The following is a 25,245-nucleotide window of genomic DNA, read 5'->3' on the forward strand; positions in this document are numbered from 1 at the left end:
GCAGACCATGGGGCCTAGAGTACAGTGCATCAGTTAGGCCTAATGATTGTACATCTATGGGAATGTTTCACTTGCAGGCCTACCATAACCTGGATGAATAATACAAGCCATGATGACTCCTATAAAGAAACCCATTTACGTTGATTGTTTTTTCACTACTGAAAAACTAAAAGAAAACATGCCCATTATGAATATGTGATTTCTCAGCTGAAACACCTTAAGGGTCAAAGTCAGTGACCTAGAATCTTAGAAAATGTCAGAGGTACTATATATAATTGGTTCCTACCTTTGCTGTTTCCGTCAGGACCTCTTAGGACGGTGCACTCCTCGATGACTCCGTAGGGCTCAAAGAGGCGGTACACGTCCTCCTCAGTCTGTTGTTTGTTTAGCATCCCCACAAACAGCTTCCTGTCTTCTGGAACAAAGAGATAAGCAAATTAAGGGTTACATTAAATCTCTGACCTTTCAATGCGACCAGTCTAAATGAGCATTACAAGAAAAATGTCATTACCCTAGCTATCCCGATGTAGGGTCTGCTCACTGTGCTCAGTGGCAAATGAAGATGGGGCAATGTATTTGTCTGCCCCATTCAGCTCTGTGAGTTGAGTCACAGTGTATTGTTCCTGTGCCAAGTCTGCTCATTTTAATTTTGACGATAATTGGGTTTGCTCACATATTTAGGCCCAGAGTAGGCCTGGGGTTCTGTCAGAGAACGGCCATGACCCTACCCTGGGGGAATGGAGGGAGGAAGCAGCAGGCTGATGAAACAGAGTTGGTCCTTCAGATACACCAGGAGCTCCAGCCAGTTCTTCTATAGGTCCTGCTTCTGCCTGCTATACTGCTGACTTACAATATTAGTGAATACAGGCTATTTGTTTCTCAATCTCCATATCTCTCTGCCTCAAATACTTAATTGCTGCTGATCCAGTGTATTGGCAAAGAAGTAATATTCCAGAGCTCTTTAATGAACAATGGCACGTCTCTCCAGACGGAGAAGGCTGAGGAGAATAATGCTGTTTTATCAATATGTATATTGTACTATTGAGTCCTGTTAACCCATAAGAGTCTAAGCCCTGTCTAAGCTATATGGCATTTTTTTGAAAGGATCATTTAGTTATTTGATTAAAAATGTTAAGACCCCTTGAAGTATCCCCCCAAAATAATTTAAAAGTATTAGATATTGCATTTTTTTGTCTCTACTGCTATTAGCCCACACAAATGCGTTGAAAAACAGATTAACTACATGAAACAACAGATAGTCAAAATGAAGTTTGCTCTGAAGTGTCTGTCCTATATCTGAGAGATGTAATTAGTATATATTTTTTTTAACATATATTTAACCCCTTATTTTTGGCACTATACAGTCTCCATATACTGTAATCTTCCATAATTCTTTTGAACTGGTACCAGGGGACCTTCAGACGAGTCTTGTGAGGCCTGTGGGCATCCTATAGCAAAACAACTGACGGAAGTGTTCGTGAGAGTCTCACCTTTGCACAAAGGGGTCATATTAGTGTGTAGCTACAGTGTTCGGACACAAGTAGGCAGATCGGCTGTACCGACTTCAGAAGAGCGTCTCATCTTTCCATAGAGGGGTCAAACCGTTCAGACAATTTAGTGAGAAGACCGATTTTCGGAACGTCTAATGTTCTGACAAACACCACTCAAGCTCTGTCACATGTCACCTTTCACCGCAGAAGTAGGCAGATGTGGTGGATTGAGACGCATCCAATGCAAAAACAACTCTAGCTTAAACTGACAGATATTTCTGGGGATGTTTGTATTATCCTAATTAGATTTCCATGGGTGAGCAGACATCAACCTTAGGCGGTTTTAAATGCAGGGGGACTTGGTCTTTACCTTGACCTGACATGCAGTGTTTACTGAGATTCTGCTCCTATGATTAATGCTATGCTCACTGAGTCCAACTGGCAGCAACACTACTCCCAAACATCCCCTTTACAGATTTTCCATAACTTCTAGTGCACCTATGTAACAAAGGCAAACAAAGACAGAAGAGGAATCCAGGGCCAGACTCTGGGCTTTGGAGGTCGACATCATTCCCAGTCTGTGGTAATGCAGTGTGTCAGGGTGACCTTTCTGGCCATGAGAGAGAGACTCAGACTGTGTGTTGTTGTACTGTGGCGTGCCCTGACCAAGGCAGGACCCACTGATATCCAGATTCTCCCTCTAGCAGCCAGCCAAGGCCCTTGTAGCCTCAGCTGCCACGGTCACTGCCACAGCCAGGGCCCCGGCTGACTCCCTCACTCAGCCTGGCCAATGACGCACCTTTAAAGTAATCAACAGTGTCAGAGCGCGTGCTGTCTAGGGAGGAGTGGCCGTCGTACTGCACTCTTTATTGTTAGTGGCAGGATCAGAGGGTATGTATCAAAATGGAAGCGATTCAATGTGACATCTGTCATGGTGGATTGGAGAGCATTTATCTGCAAAAGAGAAAGCCCTGAACTGGAAAATAAAAGGCCAAGACGCTCCTTCATCTTGCTTGGGGGGAATTTGAATTTGGAGGTGGGGGAGTTTGTGGAGGGATTCAAATCTATGCACCCACTCCCTCAGCACATCCACAAGTGCGCACATGCCCTCACACACACACACACACACACCTACACACCTTTGCCTTTCCCCTTTCCTCCATGGCGCCCTCATAACTTCCAGGTCTATAACTCTTACAGCAACCCACCCTCTATGGATGATGGGAATGTGACAAGGCAGGATTAATGTATGCAGCTGACCTATATGAATTTCATATGTTCCGCACTATGCCGTTTATGCTATGAACAGACCTCCTGTGGCACGTCTTAAAATACGACATTGCAACTGTGCCATCGCTGATAAATTGCTCACTGGGAAATCACCTAGAGCTGACTGGAATAATATTTATTGGACTCAGAGCACGTCAGGAACAGACCTATATATCAGATAAGGTCCTTGTGTAACACTGGTTGGTTTACAGAGGGCAACAAAAGGCCCGCTAACAATTGGAGTCCTATTGTGGGCTGTTAGCTTTTCACTGTACTCCATCACAAATCCCACTGGACTGTCCTCATGTGGACATTCAGAGACTGGCATAAGTAATGTGATGGAATATGAATGAGTCCAGTGCCACTGTATTTAGAGTTGGCACAAGTTCTTCAGGTCCTGCTGAGAGATGGAGAGAGCATGTTCTACTCCTGAGTGAGTGGGCTTCAAAAACAACCTAACAACACATGAAAATACATCATCATCACCTATTCTTCCAGCCATGATGCTCTGGAGTAAAACGGCACCTTGGGACTTGAGCTGTTGTTCATCTAGCTACAACACACAGCGAGGAACATTATCTTGTTTATCTACAGTAGGCTATGAACTCACATGTACGCACATCACACACACACACACACACACACACACACACACACACACACACACACACACACACACACACACACACACACACACACACACACACACACACACACACACACACACACACACACACACACACACACACGTGCACACTCATGCTGTCACACAGTTATAAATTATTCACCACTTTAGAGAAAGCCCTGATTAATGATAGGCTCTCTGAGATGCTGTTGTTAAATCTTTAAATAAGAGGCAGTGCTAATGTTGCTATTTAAAAATCTCTCCAGCCGGCCTCCCGAGTGGCGCAGTGGTCTAAGGTATTACATCTCAGTGCTGAGGCTCCACTACAGCCTGGGGTTCAATCCCAGGCTGTGTAAAAGCCGGCCGTGACCGAGAGCCCCATAGGGTGGCGCACAATTGGCCCAGTGCCGTTCCGGGTTAAGGGAGGGTTTGGCCGGGGGGCTTTCCTTGGCTCATTGCGCTCTAGCGACTCCTTGTGGTGGGCCGGGCGACTGCAAGTAGACTGGTGCGACTGGCTTCCGGGTTAATCCTCATGTCCACCAGATGCGTCAAACTCATTCCGTGCATTCCGGCGGAAGCCATTCACTGTCAGTGGAGCAGTCCGCAACTCTACGTGGGGGTGCCGCACTAGGCTGTGGTGCGTTCTTGTGCGTCGCTTTAGCATGCGGTTGTACAAACGGAAGCACACACATAGACTCCAACTAGCTTGCTTTTAGCTAGTTGAAAAGCGAAGCACATGTGTTTGGAAAATGTGGCCTAGACACCTGGCCAAACCAAACACCTTCTACATCTGGTGGACATCGGGCATTAAGTGAGCAGTGTGTTAAGAAGCAGTGCGGCTTGGCGGGTCATGTTTCGGAGGACGCATGTCTCGACCTTCGCCTCTCCCGAGCCCGTTGCTGAGTTGCAGCGATGAGACAAGATCGTAACTAACAATTTGGATATCACGAAATTGGGGAGAATTTTTGGGGTAAAATGATTTTTTTTTAAAAACTGTATCGACTGGCTGTTAATGCAGCTTTGTGGATTAGTGCAGTCTCACAGCGGGGTGCCAGGAACACACTGCTACTGGTTACTGCCGCTCCACAAATAACTATTAAGGCTGTTGCTTTTGCCCAATTAACTGGTCGTCCACATGACCATGAACACAGCGGAGACCAGATTCACCTGCAGCCCATTTATACTGTAGCCTAACACTAAACCAATACAGCGCTTATACACAATCCACCAACACAGTTCCTATACCTCTGCATAATCAATAGGAGAGAGATTTAGATGCAAAAATATCTACATTTGCATCTCATAGAATCACAATTAGTCATTTAGATGCGGCACGTGACGTGTTACAGCGACAGCTCCTCCTAACCACCCACAACTCCGTCCTGAAAGTTACACCCATCGTGTTGAATCTGGCCTGAGCTGATAAGCAACGGTTTGTTGCATTGGAAATTAAAGCATGGAATAATGATTGGGGAATGTGCTGCCTGGTTCTATATCCTGAAGGTTACTGGGCCCATCTGAGATTTCTAATCAATAAGTGTGTTTTCATATGAATTTGAAATCAAATTCAAATTAACATTTGGTTTATCTGAAAAGTATGATTTCATCTCCTCACCCAATTCATTGTAATTGTAATCCAATGATTTATTTTCAACACTGATACAACCATGAATCATTAATCATGCTACAGTCTTCAGATACAGTATATTTTTTTTACTATGATTCTTTTTGTAGCTGTGCATACTGCATATTCCCATTGAACGTTTCAAGGTTCCCATCTTGCATACATTAGAGATTTTGCAGTCAGGTCTACCATGTCTACACCGTACTACAGTGTGTCTGCTGATTACATTCCTAGGGCTATAGCTGCTTGGGGTTTTGACAGTGGAATGGATAAGAAGACTTCCAGTGAATAGTGATAGGATGGGTTTCAGGATTTTGGCACTGCTGCAAGCTCCAGGAGAAAGCCCTCACGAGGGGTATGGTAAAAACGTCCGGGCCCATGTTGGCTTGCATAAGAACCTGCAGCCCTCGATAAGCCAGGATGGATGAAATAAAGAGAGAGAGAGAGAGAGGTTTGTAATGAGGGCGGTACTGAATCATGTTCACTTCCTCTGTGTTTCTACTCTGTGTGTGTGTGTGTGTGTGTGTGTGTGTGTGTGTGTGTGTGTGTGTGTGTGTGTGTGTGTGTGTGTGTGTGTGTGTGTGTGTGTGTGTGCGTGTGAGAGAGAGATGCTGAGAGAGAAACGGATTGAGAGAAAGAGTGAAGAGAGAGTACTGTATGTGTTACAGAGAGAAAGCTTGTCAGAGAGATGGGTGGGTTACTATGACAACTACTTATACAGTGGCCTGTCAGTCATGTTTCATTGGAGTTTGGAGAGGATAAGCGGGGGAGAGGAGGAGCGGAAGGAGAGGAGGTAGAAGAGGAGAGAAGGGGAGTGGGGGGGTTGGAGTGGGGGTCATTCCTCTATCTGCCTGCTGAGTTGGAGTGTAAATTCGCCTGTCAGCCACACAGATAAGGACAAATTATTAACAATATTAGCCACCCGATAAAAATGAAACTATAATGAATGGATAAATATATTAAACCAAATGAGATCCCATCCAGACAGAAAGTGGGCCCTGAGAAACCATCCAGGTTTTCTCATTTGGGGAAGCAGATAAGAGATAGGGGAGGGGGGGTTACTGTTGGCTCCACTGTATTTTATCACACTCGCCCATCAAGCCATAGAGAATCACAACATTTGCGGTTGGAATACCAAACACCATTGCTTCCACAGCCCATTATAGTTGTTCAGCGAGGATGCCACACAATAACTGTGTCAGCATGTGTTCAACCATAAAAACAGACGGAATCGAAGAAATTAATTAACCCTAGGAGAGCATAGTGCTTAGCCAGTGGTATTTAATCCAATGTATTACATACATGTATATGAATCTAGAGCTGTGTTGCATTAATGAGACAGGCAGGCGGGCTGGGCTTTTGTGGAGGCTAGGCCTCTCTGGGTTGGGCCTGTGTTCCTCTCTGCCTCCCTACCTGGCTGCCTGGGTGTTCAGGGGTACCAGAGGAGAGCGGGGTTCTGGGCCCAGTCTTGGCACCACTGCTGTGTTGAATGAACACTGCCAGATGAAATCCTGAATAATAACTCTCTCGTATGTCCTTTGTGTTGTGTTTGTCACGTAGTGAGGGAAGGATGGGAGGGTGACAACATATTGTGCCACAGTGCTGGAACAACTTCTGAGAACTCTTGTGTACTGTTCTCTACATTAACCCAGTTCTGTGGAGTCTTTGTCTGTCAAAAGTTGTCTGTTATTTGTTTATTTGGCAATGCTCCAGTTGAACTTATCTGAAGTTGTCTTTTTGAGGCAATGACCCGAACCTTCTAAAAAAAGAAAGGAGCTATTTACACTATTGCCAATCTACTGCATAATTACTACCTTTCAAACCTCTCTATGATGTTCCCAATAAACATATTCTCAACGGAGAACAAATAATATTACACAAAAACCCATTGATTTCCGTTGAATATCTAAATCACATGCACTGTTGAAGAAGATTACATTCAAATGTGATCCTTCCTTTGCCTTTATTTGGGACTATAAAGAGACCCGCATCCAAATTCCGGTGGGCGGTGATGCAAGCTTGGTTTTGTCACAGTTTCATCATGAGAGTGTCAAGGCTGCTCATTGGTTATGTGGCAAGGTGGGATCTATATAAACCATCAGTATAAAATGGGGAGGCTGTGTTTGCAGGACCTTGATAGCAGCCGGCACTGTGCTGCACTACATCCTTCACTAAACAGTCCCCTGGGAAGGATTAGGCCTCAGTGCTTTAACACTGGCCCCGTTTACTGAGCAAACTAAAACCCTGTCCCCAACCACTTTAACGCACCTAACCCATTTACACCTACACACATATCGGCGGGCGCATGAAAACACACAGGCGCGTGCACGCACGCACGCACGCGCCACCACACACACAGGGGTGCATGCACGCACAGACACACAGACACACAGACACACACACACACGGGCACACAAACATGAAGAGAGGCTCCCAAAACCTTTCTCCAAACAAGCACCCCAGTGAGTGTGGGAGGCTGTGGTAACTGTGGCACCATCATCATCCCTATACAGCGTTCTGCCGCAGAGGCAAAGATCAGACCGAGTGCATAAATCACACAGGGGGACAGGCTTTGAGCAGCCCATACAGCATATTTCCCCATTTTTCAGTTGGATTACAGACGGGCGATTAGAACAGTGATCAGATATTGTTTCTGTGCTGCTAGTAGAGACAGGAGCTGATGTTTGTTTTGTAGTGGTCTCTCCTCAGCCCTCCACTGAGTTGATTTATCAACTGGATCAAATGGCTGTAATGTGCTGCTGGGGGATTCAGGACTGGGACTGGATGGTTCGGCTGGGAGCCTTGAGCATACAATTATTAGCCAGCCACGGCTTCCAGCCACGGCTTCCAGCCACGGCTTTGAGTGCACCATAGAAAACCTCTGGGGTGCCTGTGTGTTAGAGCCCAGCCTACCCACGTCCCCCCCGCCCACCAGCACCTCAAATTGCAGTCAGGGAGGAAAAGAATAAAACGAGAAATTGCTTAAAATATTTTATCTCCACCATATACGTCTGAGCAAATGTACACTCAATATGATAACAAACGTGAAATATTACTCAGTGTCTTGTGTTGGCTTCAACGTATTACGGCGGTGCTCATAAATCCTGGACCTGCTGTGCTACGTCAATAGGTACTGTATATAAACATTTACAATATTGCAGTGCTATTTATATTGTCTGCCTTCATAATGCCATTGGAAGGGCATTCTGGCATCAGTTATGATATGGATTTTCCCCCCTTTTTTCTATTACATCCTGGCAAAACAATCGTGTACAGTATCAGGCCCTACGTTTGGCAGTATTTAACACTGTTCCTGACTGTTTCTTAATTCTTTTCTCATCGGTCAACTGACACTGATTGTTGAGAGTAATGCTGGATACTCCCTCTCTACCACCAACCACCCCCCCCCCCCCTCCTCCTCCCTCCCTCTCCCCCCCCCTCCTCCCTCCCTCCCCCTCCCCCCCTCCTCCTCCCTCCCTCCCTCCTCCTCCCCGCTCCTCCTCCCTCCCTCCCCCTCCCCCCCTCCTCCCTCCCTCCCCCTCCCCCCCTCCTCCTCCCTCCCTCCTCCTCCCCACACCCCAATCTCTCACTCTCACCTTCTACTCCTTCTGAACCTGCTTGTTCTCTCTTTTCTTTACTCTCTCTTCCTTTCTCTGGATCTCTCTCTCTAATGACTTACCTTCATGCCTTGGTTTCCCCCGAGCAAATAACTTTTTTTTTCTCCCACAAAGTACTAAATTGACTACAGCAAGAGACAACAAACTTCATTAAAGAGCCAAAGCAAACAGGCATTATACATGTGATATCCTTCCCTCCCTATCTGCATTAAAGGGGAAGACAAAACCCAGCCCTATCTCGTCTGGGAGCTAGCTGCTCCTCTCACCTCAGGCAACCGCATTAAACCAAGACATACACAGACTTTGGTACAAAGGCTCTATGATCCAAGACAGGGAGCGAAATACAGACAAGTCGAGAGATAATGAGAAAGATAGGGAGAGACAAAGGAAGAAAAATGAAAAGGAGCAAGCTGAGCAGATAGAGCGGGGCCATGGCAGAGAAGTGAGGATGTACGAGAATAAGTTATATCTCTGTGCAGCTTTGTGTGGGAGAGGAGAGGACTGAGCTGGCAGATGACTTTGCTGGCAATGGATGAAAGAAGCTTATAGGCCACCCGGCATGTCAACCATCCCCACCCTGTGTGGAAGTACGGTGGGCAGGCAGGGTTCAGCGACCGGAACCCCAGAGCCCCATGGAGACCTTGGCGAAGGTGGATTTAGATTTGCCATATACGTTATACATCAGCTCCCTTTTAGGATGTATTCCCTAATCCATATTCATTCAGTAATCTCAGAGAGGGTGGGTTAGCATGCCTGCTGCCTGTCTGGCTGTATCCTACTGTACCTTTACTCTCCAAAACTGCTGTGTTAACAGTTAGGGGAGCACAAATTGCTGTATAAGGTAAAGCTACAAATGTATAAATAAATACATAAGCCTTAAAGCATATCATCCAGATCTGTTTGCGGTTGCACATGAACTGGAATTGATTCCGTGGGAGCATTATGAAACAATGTGATACAGCTGGAAGTTTTCACGTCTCTGGACGTGTTGTTGTGTCGTATGCAACTCCTCGGCGGTGTTAATGTGACTGCGGCAGGGAGCGCAGCCCTGTCATTCACTTTGACAGCCAAGCTGCTTTCTCCACACACGTATGGGTGATGTAGACTTCAATTAGGCTGCAAGGTCACTCAGCACCCATCAGGAGCTAAACCGGGCTAGCTAATCTCGCTAATACGTTCCAGGCAACCACATGAATAACAACAGAACAAGACCAGACCTACACTGTAATCACATTTAACATTGAACAAGATCACAGTTCTTGTTCACATTAAAACCAATTTTTACTGTACATCAAATGTTTGATCCTGAATGCTACACTGCTAACTCCCATGCCAAGGCCTCTCACTACTACAATTATGAAGGCGAGACTGGCTGCTCCACAGCCCTCCCCCCTTATTAAACATGGATTTGAGGGAGAGGCAGAGGGATGGCCTGCACATCCTTCCTCTCCCCTCCCCTGCCTCTCCCCCCCGCCCCGAACACTGTCTTGACAGCCCCATTTGTTTTCATTTCCAGGATGTTTTGCTCAATATCTAATGAAATAACTATCTATACATCGAGCAAAATATCAAAAGGGACGGGTGGAATTGTTAATCGGCTGTCACTGACGTTTCAGCCTTGCTATTCTACCCCCTATATTGGTTTGATTACATTTGGTTGGTTGTCATAACATATCGTCCTCTAGTGTTCACGTGTGCACAGATACCGACCTGTGTGTAAAGCATTTAGTATGCTGTCGATACACCCGCTTAACCATGTATATAGAACTGTCTCAAGTACGACTGTACATGCAGAATATGTAAACCAAATTTGCCGTATTTGTCTCAATATAACATTGTATGATTGTGTATCTGTCAGGTTAATCATAACCACAAACCATTCAGTCATTTCCATTCACTTTGTTGGTCACTTTGAATTTGCTGTAACGCCGATGAACGACAAGCATTTTCATTCTCTCTGATCTTTTGGATCCAGTGATCTCACCCAGTCAGTCTCTCAGGGCCAAAACAAAATGAGATTTGAATCTCAGCTCAGAAGAACTAAGCCCGCCCATCCTCTCCAGCTTCTCTCCACCATCGGGTGCCAAGACAGTACTAAATTGCATCTTCTGTGCACTCTCTTGGCCCAGGCGTATGGGAATTCGTGGTGTGAGGCGAGCGAGCGAGCGCGACACCCTGAACGCACCCAGACCTGCTCCAGTCCTCTGGGCCCCAGTGGGCTTTGTATGCGAGGGAGAAAAGAGAGAAGTGCCATGTCAGCACTCACCATATGGAACTTGAAAAGCTAAATAGTATAACAAAGCAACCATGTGATGAAAAATGCATGCAGGGAAGAGGGGACCTGGCCTACCTCCACACGGTCATCTAACAGGAAGCTCCCACAGATCCTCTCCTGCTGTCTTTCCTGCATCGCTGACTGACATTTTCTGACAACAGCCCCCCCTTTCCCTTCTTCCTCTCTTCTCTCCGCTGTGAAGCCTCTCTCGATTTTTCCCTCCAATCCAGGATAATACTTTACACATCTCACTCTCTCCTCTACCACTTCCTAATTAGAGGGGTTTCATCTTAGAATGACGGGAAAAGCTGGCCTGATGAATATATTAAGTTTGGTTGATTGATTGAGAGAACCTGTAGGGTATCTATATAGTTGGGCTGTGGAGTTAATCAAAGAGCTGATATTCTGCTCCATTCTCTCCCAGACCTGGAGGCCTGCTCCTTAATCATACTGTAAAGATGACGTAATGATAAGGAAACTCTAGTAATTAGACACCTGCAGTAGACTGGATTCATTAGAAGGCTGAACTTTCCCTGTTTAGTGTAGCAACTCGCTCAGCAAACGTTTCAGGTGATTTAGGATTTAGCTTTGACTTTGTCTGCCAACGCAGTATCTGACAGACAGACACCTGGGCTTCGGTTCTGTTCTGTTGTTTTTGTCCGTTCCCTCTGTGCTTTTGGTTCAGCGACGTCAAGCTGAGTTTTCATATTACAGACAACAACAAGCTGTCCTTTTCCACTTCCACAACAGCCTGACACCGTAATCTACAGCAGAGGACAGTGTTGACGGAACACATTATGTAGCTTTGGAGGGGAAATGTTATGCATCAACACAGAAGTAGGATTCAAAAAATGTAAACCTCTTAGAAGTATGAACTTTTATGAGCACATGCCCAGCAGACTTAACCCTGGCCTTTCAAATGAATCCATTACTGTTTGTGTGTTTGTGCATGCTGGGGCATACCCTGTGTGTGTGTGTGTGTGTGTGTGTGTGTGTGTGTGTGTGTGTGTGTGTGTGTGTGTGTGTGTGTGTGTGTGTGTGTGTGTGTGTGTGTGTGTGTGTGTGTGTGTGTGTGTGTGTGTGTGTGTGTGTGTGTGTGACTGTGGTGTGTGTGTGGACATGCTCAAGAAGAGCAGTAGAAAATACTTGTAATCTTCCACAGAGCACTGTCAGCGGTTATTAACCACGCCACCTCTTTCACAAGGTTGGGGTCTGTATTGAAATGTCTGTATTTCAAATATCCATTGGTGGTGTCAGTGTGGCTCAGTAATGTGAAGGATTATCTGAAATGAGTTTAGTCAATTCATCATTTCAAAAGGGCAGTCGCTCGGTTGCTCATTAGTTATTGTACACACTTTTCAATTGAGGGTCCCTGGAGAGCTGGCGTTGTGGAGACTCCAGCCTTCTATCAAATACACATAGGGAGAGTGGGAGGGAGGAAGGGAGAGAGAGAGGGGAGATGGTGGGTATAGGTGGGGGAGGGAGAGGAAGGGATATGGTGAGGGGTAGAGGAAGGAGAGGAAGTGGAAAGAGAGCAAGAGAAAAGGGGGGTGGGGGAGGGAGAGGAGAGATGTTGGAAAGAGGGGGGTAGTAGAAGTGAGGTAGGCTGTAGGTCTTCAGTTAGGTGTGTGTGTGTGTGTGTGTGTGTGTGTGTGTGTGTGTGTGTGTGTGTGTGTGTGTGTGTGTGTGTGTGTGTGTGTGTGTGTGTGTGTGTGTGTGTGTGTGTGTGTGTGTGTGTGTGTGTGTGTGTGTGTGTGTGAGAGAGAGAGAGAGAAACTGAACTGTACAGAGTGTATATACAGTACAGCATATGAGGAATATGTGAAAACACCCGACCAGCACTAAGGCTTGCTGTTGAGTATCGTATCCCCACTACTGTTTCTTGTGACAGTAGCTAGTGTGAAGATGTTGAAATGCCCACAGGTGTCAATGTGGGCCAATATACAGTGTGCCGACCTTCTCTTTTCACTGTTTCTTTTCATGCATCACTTCAGTGCAAAGAGATTCAGTGTCTTCAGACAGTATTCAAACCCCTTGACTTTTTCCACATTTTGTTTTGTTACAGCTGGAATTTAAAATGGATTCAATTGAGATGTTTTGTCACTGGCCTACACACAATACCCCATAATGTCAAAGTGGAATTACGTTTTTAGACATTTTTACAAATTTAAAACGAAAAGCTGAAATGTTTTGAGTCAATAAGTATTCAACCCCTTTGTTATGACAAACCTAAATGAGTTCAGGAGTAAAAATGTGCTTAACAAGTCACCTAATAAGTTGCATGGACTTACTCTGTGTGCAATAATAGTGTAGAACATGGTTTTTGAATGACTACCTCATCTCTGTACCCCACACATACAATAATATGTAAGGTCCCTCAGTCGTGCGGTGAATTTCAAACACAGATTCAACCACAAAGACTTCAGAGGTTTTCCACTGCCTCGCAAAGAATGGCACCTATTGGTACATGGGTAAAAAAAAGCAGACATTGAATATCCCTTTGAGCATGCTGAAGTTATTAATTACACTTTGGATGGTGTATTAATATACAAAGTCACTACAAAGGTGTCCTTCCTAACTCAGTTGCCAGAGAGGAAAGAAACCACTGAGGGATTTCACCATGAGGCCAATGGTGACTTTAAACCGTTACAGAGTTTAATGGCTGTGATAGGAGAAAGCTGAGGATGGATCAACAACATTGTAGTTACTCCACAATACTAACCTAATTGCAGTGGTGGAAAAAGTACCCAATTGTCATACTTGAGTAAAAGTAAAGTTCCCTTAATAGAAAATGACTCAAGTAAAAGTGAAAGTTACCCAGTAAAATATTACTTGAGTAAAAGTAAAAGTATTTGGTTTTTAAAGATACTTAAGTATCAAAAGTAAATGCAATTGCAAAAAATATACTTAAGTAATAAAAGTAAAAGTATAAATAATTTCAAATTGCTTACATTAAGGAAACCAGACGGCACAATTAAATGTTTTAATTTATGGATAGCCAGGGGTACACTACAATGCGCAGACATAATTTCTGAACTAAGCATTTGTGTTTAGTGAGTCCTCCAGATCAGAGGCAGTAGGGATGACCAGGGATATTCTCTTGATAAGTGCGTGAATTGGACCATTTTCCTGTCCTGCTAAGCATTCAAAATGTAACGAGTACTTTAGGGTGTCAGGTAAAAAGTGCGTTATTGTCTTTACGAATGTAGTGAAGTAAAAGTACACATACCCCCAAAACTACTTAAGTAGTTCTTTAAAGTATGTTTTGTTAATTACTTTACACTACTGCCTAATTGACAGTGAAAAGAAGGAAATCTGTACAGAATCAAAATATTTCAAAACATGCATCCTGTTTGCAACAAGGCACTAAAATAAAATAATGCTACAAAAAAATGTGGCAAAGAAATGTACTTTTTGTCCAGAATACAAAGTGTTACAGTGAATACTTTCTGGAGGTACTGTATCTTTTCGGCAAATCCAATACAACACATTACTGAGTACCACTCTCCATATTTTCAAGCATTGTGGTGGCTGCATCATGTTATGAGTATACTTGTAATCATTAAGGACTAGGGAGTTTTTCAGGATTAAAAACAACGTAATGGAGCTAAGCACAGGCAAAATCCTAGAGGAAAACCTGGTTCAGTCTGCTTTCTACCAGACACCGGGAGATGAATTCACCTTTCAGCAGGACAATATCCTAAAACACAAGCCCAAATCTACACTGGAGTTGCTTACCAAGAAGACGGTGAATGTTCCTGAATGGCCGAATTACAGTTTAATCTGCTTGAACATCTATGGCAAGACTTAAAAATGGTTGTCTAGCAATGATCAACAGCCAATTTGACAGAGCTTGAAGAATTTTGAAAAGAATAATGGGCAAATATTGTACAATACAGGTGTGGAAAGCTCTTCGAGACTTACCAAGAAAGACTCACAGCTGTAATCGCTGCCAAAGGTGATTCTAACATGTATTGACTCAGGGGTGTTAATACTTGTGTAAATTAGATATTTATGTATTTCATTTTCAATACTTTTGCAAAAATGTCTGAAAACATGTTTTCACTTTGTCATTATGGGGTATTGTGTGTAGTACAACAAAATGTGGAATAAGTCAAGGGGTATGAATACTTTCTGAAGGCACTGTATGTGTATTGCAACGTTGAGTTCAACATTAGAGAAGTGTATCACAAAACCAACATTTTATTATTTAATTGAAGGCTCAAATACAATCTACATTGGGACTTTCACTTAGTAATAATCAATTTCAAATGACCATCTCTACATACTGTAATGAATCGGGTTATCCTTTTCACATCAGAATCTATTTGATCAAAGAACCTTACATAAGGCATAAAGACAGTATCAGCATATCAGTGTATTGCATTGGTCAAGCTAAATATTGCTCCAAAAGAGCAGAGCTATTTGTCGTTTGTACGTCATACTGCAATTACAGATGTTTTCAGATTGATTATTTGAATGTAGCCTACTGTATGAGTCCTGGCACAAAGAGGGCAGGTTGAGGCCTTCGCTTTGACCTCTCCGTGGGGTCCCATTCCCATAGTTACTGTTGCTATGTTACTACAGTACCCGGCCTTGCTCAACATGCTGTAAAACGAATGCGTTTTTGACAACGAGAAACCGAGAATAGAGTAGAAGGATATGTACTTCACAAGGGTGCCCGTAACAACAATCTGCAGTAGTGAAGCCGTGTCACAGCTGGATTCCTAGGCCACCTGTTTTTATCTAGTAATGAAGCATGTGGTCATGGGAAACAGTCTCAGCTGGCTGGTTGTAATAATACCGTTTTCCTAGTGTAAGTGTTTTTGTTTGTATTTTATAGTACACATTTGACACTGCAGATTTTAGCTCCTAAGACGATTATTTGAAAAGATATGAAGGCGTTCATAGTTTACCCTCATTGCTTATTACAAAGAGAATTGAGCTAAAAAAAACGAATCTTTAATTTCTATTCCTTATTAACTATGTCAGGATGACCTCTATGTGTAACTCACAGTGTTGAATAAAATATGAATGTGACATTCCTAGACTGCTGACAATAATTCTAACACAACAATGCATATTTCAAACATTCAGTTAAGAATATTTTATAAAAAATTGTATACACATTTTTTCATGAAAAAATACAACTGAACTGGGCCTGACAATTAAAAACTTTAAAAAACAAGCTATTTTTATTTGTTCAGCACTGAACAAGCATTTCTGTGTGTTGTAGTTAACTCATAAAATGCTTTACTGGTTAATCCAGCAACCCATGGGAGTAGAGGAAGAATGTGCCAGTTTAATCCCAGAAAATAACAACACTCATATCAGGACTTGGATTCAGAACACATCGTTTTCATAGTGTATTAATTCTACAACTTCCAGTTTTAAGAACAATTATTCTAGGTCATTAATTTAAGATCATATTGGAAATATTAAAGCATTTATGACAGCCATTTATCTAGGTCTCAATCATATATACATGTATATACTGTATATATATATATATGTATATATGTGTGTGTGTGTGTGTGTGTGTGTGTGTGTGTGTGTGTGTGTGTGTGTGTGTGTGTGTGTGTGTGTGTGTGTGTGTGTGTGTGTGTGTGTGTGTGTGTGTGTGTGTTTGTGTGTGTGTGTGTATGTATGCCATGCTACCAAAAGACAAGACAGGGGAAAACCTATCATGAAACTTTCATGCCAAAAAAACATGTACGCTGTGCCCCGAATGCATAGCCGCCCCTCACATACCCTTCTGCCCCTCACACGCACACACACACCCTCACCCATCTATTAAACTAATACCTCACACCGATCCCTGATGTAGAACATCTCTCTCTGCAAGATATCCAGTAAAATATGATCCAATGTTGGTTCTCTCTGTAGAAGTACTAGTAACCCCATGATCACAGGAGGGGGTAGAGAGGCTTTCATAAATGCATAACGATATGCTCTAAAACCACAGGGGTGAATGTAACCTTTTGCATTGGAGGACAATGTTATTGGAAAAGCCAAGGTCAGAGCAGTCATTTAAGTGTGTCTTGACAGTAACTGCTATTCCCATTAGTTTCTCTGCTGTCTGTTGAAATGCGACGAAGGGAGAGAAAAATAAATGCCACCAGAAAAGAAATAATAGACCCCTATTTCCTACAATTTCCAATTCAATTTCCTTCCACTGACCTGCAGTAACTAGAGGAAATCAATGCAACCAGGGGTAAAGGATTCTGGATCCGGGGATGGCAGACCTTTTTTTTAAGGCAAACGCCTATCCATCACAGGGGATGTCCAGGCGCAAATCTGGCGCGTCTGATCGTGACACACACATCCTCTTCAGGCGTAAATTAAACCCTTGATCAGTAGTGTTACATAATATAGGAGGAGCCTGCACTGTGTAAGATTGCCTTATAAAAGGAGACTGGGAGAATAGGGGCTGGGACCCTACAGTACTACTCATTCCCACTCTGGAGTTCAAAGGGATGGAGTGATAGAAGAGAGGAGAGAGAGAGAAGGGTGGCTGTCTCCATGGCAGCCACTGACAGAGGCCCTGCCCTCTAGACCTGCTACAGCATCATCTCCCTACCCGCAGTGCCAGCGAATCAGAGGGGAGACCCAGACACGGGCACTTCCTACGGGGTTGAGGCAAAGCGCTGCTCAAGGGCTGAAACGTCAATGTTTTTCACCAGAAGGAACAGATAAAAGTACACGTTTTTTAAATTATTGAGAGGAGCTCTGATATTTTTTGACAGCAGTTACGCTCTCTAACATTGATCCACTGTTCCATCAATTAATTTATTCATTTCTATCCTGTTATTTCTTTTCACACGTTACTTTCATGTGCTGCCCCGTATGTATCCTTATCACTTCAAACTCATTTGATATGTTGAGATGAAGAGAAAATAACGGCCATGAGGCAGCTACAGTAACATCAGCTTTGATGTGGAGACCAACACATTCACTCCATATTCATACTACTAACCATGTTTACACTCAAGTATATAGTTTACACTGGTGTATACTATTTATACACACTACAGAACATAGCCTACTCTATATCATATACTGTCAATGTATGGTAAATAATGAGCAACATCAGAAAGGGTAAGTAAGGGTAAGAAATGCTACCGTTTGATAGCAGACAAGGTGTCCACTAGCAATGCCTGACCTTTAACCTTAACGTGTAAATCTATAAAGGGCCAGGGGCAGTCATCAAACAACCTGCCTTTTGGAATGCTGGGGCAGAAAGAAGCCTGCTCTTAAGCTTGTCTGTTCCTGTCAAAATATGGATTATGGCTCCTCTCTACTTATCTTCAAACAAGGCTTTCAACCATCTGTTGTCTGTGCTGCGGTCAAAGTCAAGAGACCTCTGCTTCCAAAGTGTCTGAGGAAGAAAATGGAGCGCGGGCCGGAGGGAGGGGGTAGTGACACGCTAGTCACAGAACAGAAAAGGCCAAAGAACTTTTGAAGCGTGAAAGTCTCCGAATTTACTTTTCTCCGTCTCTCTGGAAGAAAAAAAGAGAAAGCATTCAAGGTCTGGGGGATTGTGAAATGTTATTTTTTATTTCCATTTGGAGTTCCTTTTTGAAGCACACAGAGACTTGAGAAGCCACGGTTACAGCAGTTTAGTAACCATCCTATTTCAAAATTGTGGGCTTTTCAGATTGTGGTGCCACTCAGCTCCTTAAGATTTTCAGCAGTATGGCTTCCTAGCGTATCCACAGCCAGTATGAGATTGCACAAACCTCTCCTCTTGTCACATGTCCACTGCCTATACTGGGAAGAGGCTTTCTACTGTACCACTCTTCATGACGGATACCTATCTACATATAAATGTTGTTCCTAGAATCTGGCCAGATTTGGAGATTTATAGATTCATTCAAACCTTGATAATGAAGTTGTTTTCTGCCTCAGACCCTTATCATTCCATGTGCTGATACGCCTTGCCTCCAGCACTTGAGTATGCACATCTTAGTGGCGGTTCCCCCACGGTTAGTAATTTCCTGCCTTTCAGCGCTGAGAGGTGTAATGAGTGGCTGGGATGCTGGAGCTCTTATCTGCTGTGACAAATAACTGTAGAGCAGAAACAACAGCAGATTGCAATGCACAACATATCCCATACAACACACCAAACAAGCAAGAAAAGAACTCTGCTCATAATAGGCAGATGTTATAAACCGCTTCAGAAGACTTTTCCTCCATCACGTTAGACCTGTTAAGCAGACCAAGCATGCCGGCGATGCAGCGTCTCTTTTAGAGAAAGCACACCAGAAGATACTAGTGTTGAGTCATCAGTGGAGAAGCAGCAACAAACCTTTGTACGTAAGACACTGTGATGATAGCCATGTGAAAAACACCACCGCAGATTACTCCAGTTGGGGCCAGTACCAGACGTATATTTCTCTCAGATGGTTCTATTACCGTAATATCACATTTCTTGATTTTACTTAACCCATCCCCACCTCCATGCTCCATCCATCCATTCCTCCATGAGACAGTTTAGACTTGTCCTTGACTCAAAGGCAGAAGTACTTGAAATTCGTTTAGATTTGGTGAACCACATCAAAGAGACTGGGAGCTTATTTTCAAGTATTTTGCGCCCAAGGCTAAAGTGGTTCTGAGGCAGCTACTCCCTTTTAAATAGTTTGTCTTACTCTAGCTCCACTCTGGATCGGAGAGAGACTCCCTGTGTATCTGTCTCCTACGGGACTCTGGCCTCCCTTCATGCTCGCTCATCACCAGAGGTTACCATAGAAAAATCACTGTGCATAATAGACCTGCCGATTGCTTTCCTTAGGTGTCGATCAGTGATGCTCACAACAACTAAGCTGAATCCATGTCGGCTGGGGCCAAAAGGCGCCAAAGCATGTTTTTTTGCTTTGATGGATCAAACTTCTTCTCTTGCATTTGATAGCGCTTTCCTAGTATACACTTTACGTTTCAGAGAAAGTGTTTCCGTCTGGTCTTGTTAAGACGTGTAGAAATACTGCATGAAAGAAGCAGTGGGTTTTCAGAAGCTAGTCAACAACTAACTCTCGTCATGACGAGGCAGCACAAGGAAATGGAAGGGACTGGAGAGAAGAGAAACAGAATGAAGATGTCACTGAAAAGAGGACACCAAGGGGAGATAAGAAACCAAGCCAACACTCATAATTACCACAACATGATGGCACTAGCCCTATTTCTTATCTTGAGACCGCTGCCAACCAGGCACTCCGAAGCCTCAGAGTACATCATTTATAATAAGAGCGCTTGCTATGATTAGCCATATACTTTTAACCATAAATAACATTTCATTTGTATTTCTCTTAAAAACCCATAAAACCATGAATATTGACTTAGGGCTGCCATAATGTAGTTTGCTGCTCATCCGTTTAGTTTATGGTCCCTTTTAGCTTTTGTGTCATTAAAGATAATACAAATCAAATAAATGCTAACATGAAAGCGCTTTGAATTCCACCCCCACCAACCCACCTCCAAACGTTCTCCCCCCTCTCTTTCTCACTACCTCCCAGCCAGTTGATATGCCCTTGCATGGCTGGAAATGTATTTCATATTCTCAAACCTTTTCCGTGCATTTGTGCCGAACAAATATCTGCTAATTACAACGCAAATGGTACGAAATGTGCTCCGTGACCATTACAATCGTGTTTGCTATGCTCAGCAAGGATGCTTTACTCATCACACCCTCACAAACACACCCTGCTCCCACACACAAACACACACACACCGGCTTACTCCTGATTTAGCCTTGAAATCAAACTCATGCATTCATTTAATCTTGTTCTAGCTGTCTTTCATCTCACAGAGACAAACATTGAACACTTCTTTCCCCTCTCGTGACTTTGACCAATTTTGGGCGGTATAGTGATCCAGCCATGGAACTTTAATGAAAGGTTTTGCAACGAAGCATGGCCGCTTGGTTGGTCTAATGAGATCCCTAACTGTTTCTGCCATCTGCCAACCTCAAGTCATGACATTAACTATGCAACCAGCTAGGTTAATTATACATCTATTCTCTTACGTCAAACAAACACATTTATCATGTAAGGTTTCGGTTGAATTGTCACGACATGAAAACCTACAACTTACTTTCCAACATTCCCATAAAAGAGCACAGTATATGCTTCTGTAGTTATGTAGCAAATACTACACTGAACAAAAATATACATGCAACATGTAAAGTCTTGGTCCCATGTTTCATTGAAATAAAAGATCCCCGAAGTTTTCCATACACATAAAAAGCTTATTTCTCTCAGATTTTGTGCCCAAATGTGTTTATATCCCTGTTAGTGAGCTTTTCTCCTTTGCCAAGACAATCCATACACCTGACAGGTGTGGCATATCAAGAAGCTGATTAAACAGCATGATCATTACACAGGTGCACCTTGTGCGGGGGACAGTAAATGGCCACTCTAAAATGTGCAGTTTTGTCACATAACACAATGCCACAGATTGCAATGCCACCAGAGCTGTTGCCAGAGAGTTCAATTTTAATTTCTCTACCATAAGCCGCCTCCAACGTGATTTTAGAGAATTTGGCAGTACGTCCAACCGGCCTCACAACAGCAGACCACGTGTAACCATGCCAGCCCAGGACCTCCACATCCGGCTTCTTCACCTGCGGGATCGTCTGAGACCAGCCACCTGGACTGCTGATTAAACTGTGGGATGGCACAACCAAACAATTTCTGGTTTTGTGCAATTTCTGTCAGCAACCATCTCAGGGAAGCTCATCTGCGCTCTAGTCGTCCACACCAGGTCTTGACCTGACTGCAGTTCGGCGTCATATCCGAGCAAGTACCCCGTAGTGGTGGTGAGATTAAGGTATGGGCAGGCATAATCTACGGACAACGAACACTGTTGCATTTTATCAATGGCAATTTGAACGCACAAAGATATTGTGATGAGATCCTGAGGCCCATTGTCGTGCCATTCATCCGCTGCCATCACCTCATGTTTCAGCACGATAATGCAAGGTCCCATGTCACAAGGATCTGTACACAATTCCTGGAAGCTGAAAATGTCCCAGTTCTTCCATGGCCTGCATACTCACCAGACATGTCACCCATTGAGCATGTTTGGGATGTTATGGATAGACGTGTACGACAACGTGTTCCAGTTCCCGCCAATATCCAGCAACTTCGCACAGCCATTGAAGTGGGACAACATTCCACATGCCACAATCAACAATCTGATCAACTCTATGCAAAGGAGATGTCCCGCTCTGCATGAGGCAAATGGTGGGCACACCAGATACTTACTGTTTTTTTTTATCCATGCCCCTACCTTTCTTTTAAAGGTATCTGTGACCAACATATGCATATCTGTATTCCCATTCATATTAAATCCGTAGATTAGGGCCTAATGAATTTATTTAAATTGACTGATCATTGAAATTGTTGAATGTTGCGTTTTATATTTTGTTCAATGTAGATCATCTTTTACCATTCACTCACATATCTCCTCACAGGCAAATATTATCCAGTCTCACAGAAACATATTTCCCTGTCTCCTTCTCCTAATTTCTCTATGGTTTTAGTATTATTGACATGCCATGCAGCGTACAGTATGGGTGAGTCCTTGCTTTAAGTAAAACGAATCTGTGGTTTTCCTGGGTGCCATTGTTCTGCCAGCTGGGTAGAGGTCATCGTGCAAGAAGAGAAATGTGGAGTGATTGACTAGTCTCTGTTGAAGAAATGAGTTCTCCATTCATTCCCGGGCTTCCAGAGGCGAAACGTCCTTCAGGAGAGTAAACACAATCTGACAGGCCCGCGATGAGGATGGGCAATGGGGACGCTACAGCCCAGGCAGAGACAGACTCTACGGCCCTGCATGTCACCACAGCTCACACCGCTCCCCGCCAACTCGGTGACCAACCAACAACCAACACTCTGCTTAGGCCTTTGCTTTTGTTAGTCGCGTTGGAGTTTGTCTGTTTGCGTTGGTCGTAAGGGGGTAGGCGTTTGTATTTTTAAAGCTGTAATCGGTCTGATAAAACTCTCTGAAATTAAAAAGTGACTTGTGAATCTTGAGGTATGAGATGCTTCTAAGTATATCAGTACTTCCTGCTCTCCCCATTCCCATGTCTCAGATTCATGCTCTCTGTTGGAAAGCAAATTGAAAATTGGAGCGCCCATCAGGGACCGGATTAGGCCGTTTTCCCGACATGCTTAAATTGCGGTAATCTCCTATGCAGATCACATCTGCAGCTAATTGATGGATTTGCCAGAGGATCTGAGAGTGGCTTGCTCCGCTGTGTACTCGTGTTTATTTTCAGAAGCAGTTCCTTTTTTAACCGTTGCATGGCTGGACCGGCTCAGAGCCCAACCTGCTGGCACATCAACACTGACCACACTATCAGGAAGCAGGAGGCATCTCACAATGCTCTCTCAATGCTCCCCAAACCCCACCTAATTACCCAAGCTAGGCATGACCTCTCCAACACGTTGGTTCTACATGAATAATCCACAGCAGCACACGAGTCATATTGTAGTCCTGGAAGCCCACTGACTGACTCCTCACTGCAGCCGAGAAAGAAAGACCACTGCATCACAGAGAGGATGAAGTGGCGGACCCGCGTCTACCCACACAGAATCTGCTTACATACGCACCGAGGTTAGCAGCTCATCACTGCAGTGTCACATACTGTACTGTAAGGCAGAGCTATGACAGTTTAACAAGTGCCGACCGGCAGTCGCCGCCTTCCCTGAAGGCCTGTACAACTTCCTATACACACAGCTAGCCACACTGAAACACAAGAAGACCCTGTTTAAAAACACCCCAACACTCATTCTCAACACTGACAATAGGGGGGGGGGGTGTTTGAGTGCCTGTGTGACTGCTTACTTTTTAAACTTTTTTTGTGTGAAGTGCTCCTGCACGCGCGAGAGAGAGAGTTGGGGGGCCAGTGCTTGAGAAAGGTGGGTGGGGCGGGGGTGGGGGGGGGTTGTGGCAATGATCAATTTTTTCCCATTATCCTGCCTGAATAAGTGTGCCTCATTTACATTCATGGTTATCCAGATAATGAAGCTTTCAATCCGGGAGATCCTGTGGCGAGAACAATGAACCCAATTACCTCCCGCCGCCTGTGAGATGGGATGGCAGACTCTGAGACAGATGGGAAAGGCTGCGGTCGGCCGGCAATCCAATCACATTCATCCCGCTCCCCTGTTTCCCTGTTCCCATGTGCGTCACAACTTATCAACAGGCTGAGGCCAAAGCCCTGGGATCATTACATCAAACACACCACACACCGACCCCCCCCTACTCCTACCGCCACCCCACCTTCCCTCAACCTGCGGCCACACGAAGCCATGCTAGTGTCCCCCCGGCCCCCTCTGTCTCTCCCCTCATCTCACATGGGTTCTCCCTCCTTCCCTTCATGAGCCCTGAAAGCTGGATTGATCTTGAACACTCCACCTCCTCTGCAGACAGTTAGTTTATTATTTTGGCAAATATCGGTCTCAATCCTTATTAGTGAGAAGTCCTTATTAGAGAGAAAGTATTAGATGAGGAACATTTCCAATGAATTATGCAACATGCTCAAGTTTCCTTTTGAGCTTTAATATTTCAGTTTTACACTCATATTTGAAACCATTCAGAGATGCACTTAGTGGAGAAAAAAATTATACAGTACATTATCAGGTTTCGTGCAGACTTGCAGTATTATGAGAAAAATTGAAAGACTGTTGATCAAGAAACCTATTACACACAAGGGCAACCTGCGTGGGAATTTATGATGCAACCCTATGTAATAACTATGTCATTCTGTGTGATGAGGTTGAGTGCGCTCTGACGATAGATCCATCTTTGTTGAATCATGAAAAATAGATCCACCGTTGTAATGAACAGTCGTTCATTCTACAAGAGATGCACGTCTCCATTTTACATCATTCTCATGCATCTAAAGATACATTAGAGAATATAAAAATCACTTAAGACATGATATTCAGTAAATAATTCGATTTTTTTTTTCATTCAATGTTTAGGTAACATCCATAGTTCAAATAGTAATTATTTAACTCCATGTACATGGCAAATGACTTAATGCTTGTCATTTATGCTTGTCAGGCGATGCAAGTCATGGATGCACGTGGAATAACAGCCTATGGAATAAATAATGTTACTGCATAGTACATTAACTACTACAGCACTACAGATACAGCAATGGCTAGCTATGTGGAAAAGACACAGTAGTGTATGTCAGCACAAGTGCCATACTATTACAATGGTCGTATGTCAGTATTTTGTAAGTATTATAATGAGACCTTGTTGCCTGTGTTTCAACAGAAGCTGATCTGCCATACAGGTCGCTATGTGCATGTCTAAACCTTTCAGTGGTGCTTTGG

General features: G+C 43.9%; 1 protein-coding gene across 8 annotated transcripts in view; it reads right to left on the minus strand.

Moving 5' to 3' along the window:
• The window catches only part of LOC129810899 (CUGBP Elav-like family member 5), a 95,546-nt gene that overhangs the window by 46,434 nt on the left and 23,867 nt on the right, over positions 1-25,245 (minus strand). For 7 of the 8 annotated variants that reach the window (XM_055861878.1, XM_055861877.1, XM_055861876.1 and 4 more), the window contains exon 2: positions 287-415. In XM_055861878.1, the coding sequence (XP_055717853.1) occupies positions 287-415 (129 nt within the window). The remainder of the gene's footprint in view (positions 1-286; positions 416-25,245) is intronic. The other variant, XM_055861871.1, reaches the window with a different exon arrangement.

This window comes from Salvelinus fontinalis, chromosome 14, assembly GCF_029448725.1.
Source record: "Salvelinus fontinalis isolate EN_2023a chromosome 14, ASM2944872v1, whole genome shotgun sequence".
Lineage (NCBI taxonomy): Eukaryota > Metazoa > Chordata > Actinopteri > Salmoniformes > Salmonidae > Salvelinus > Salvelinus fontinalis.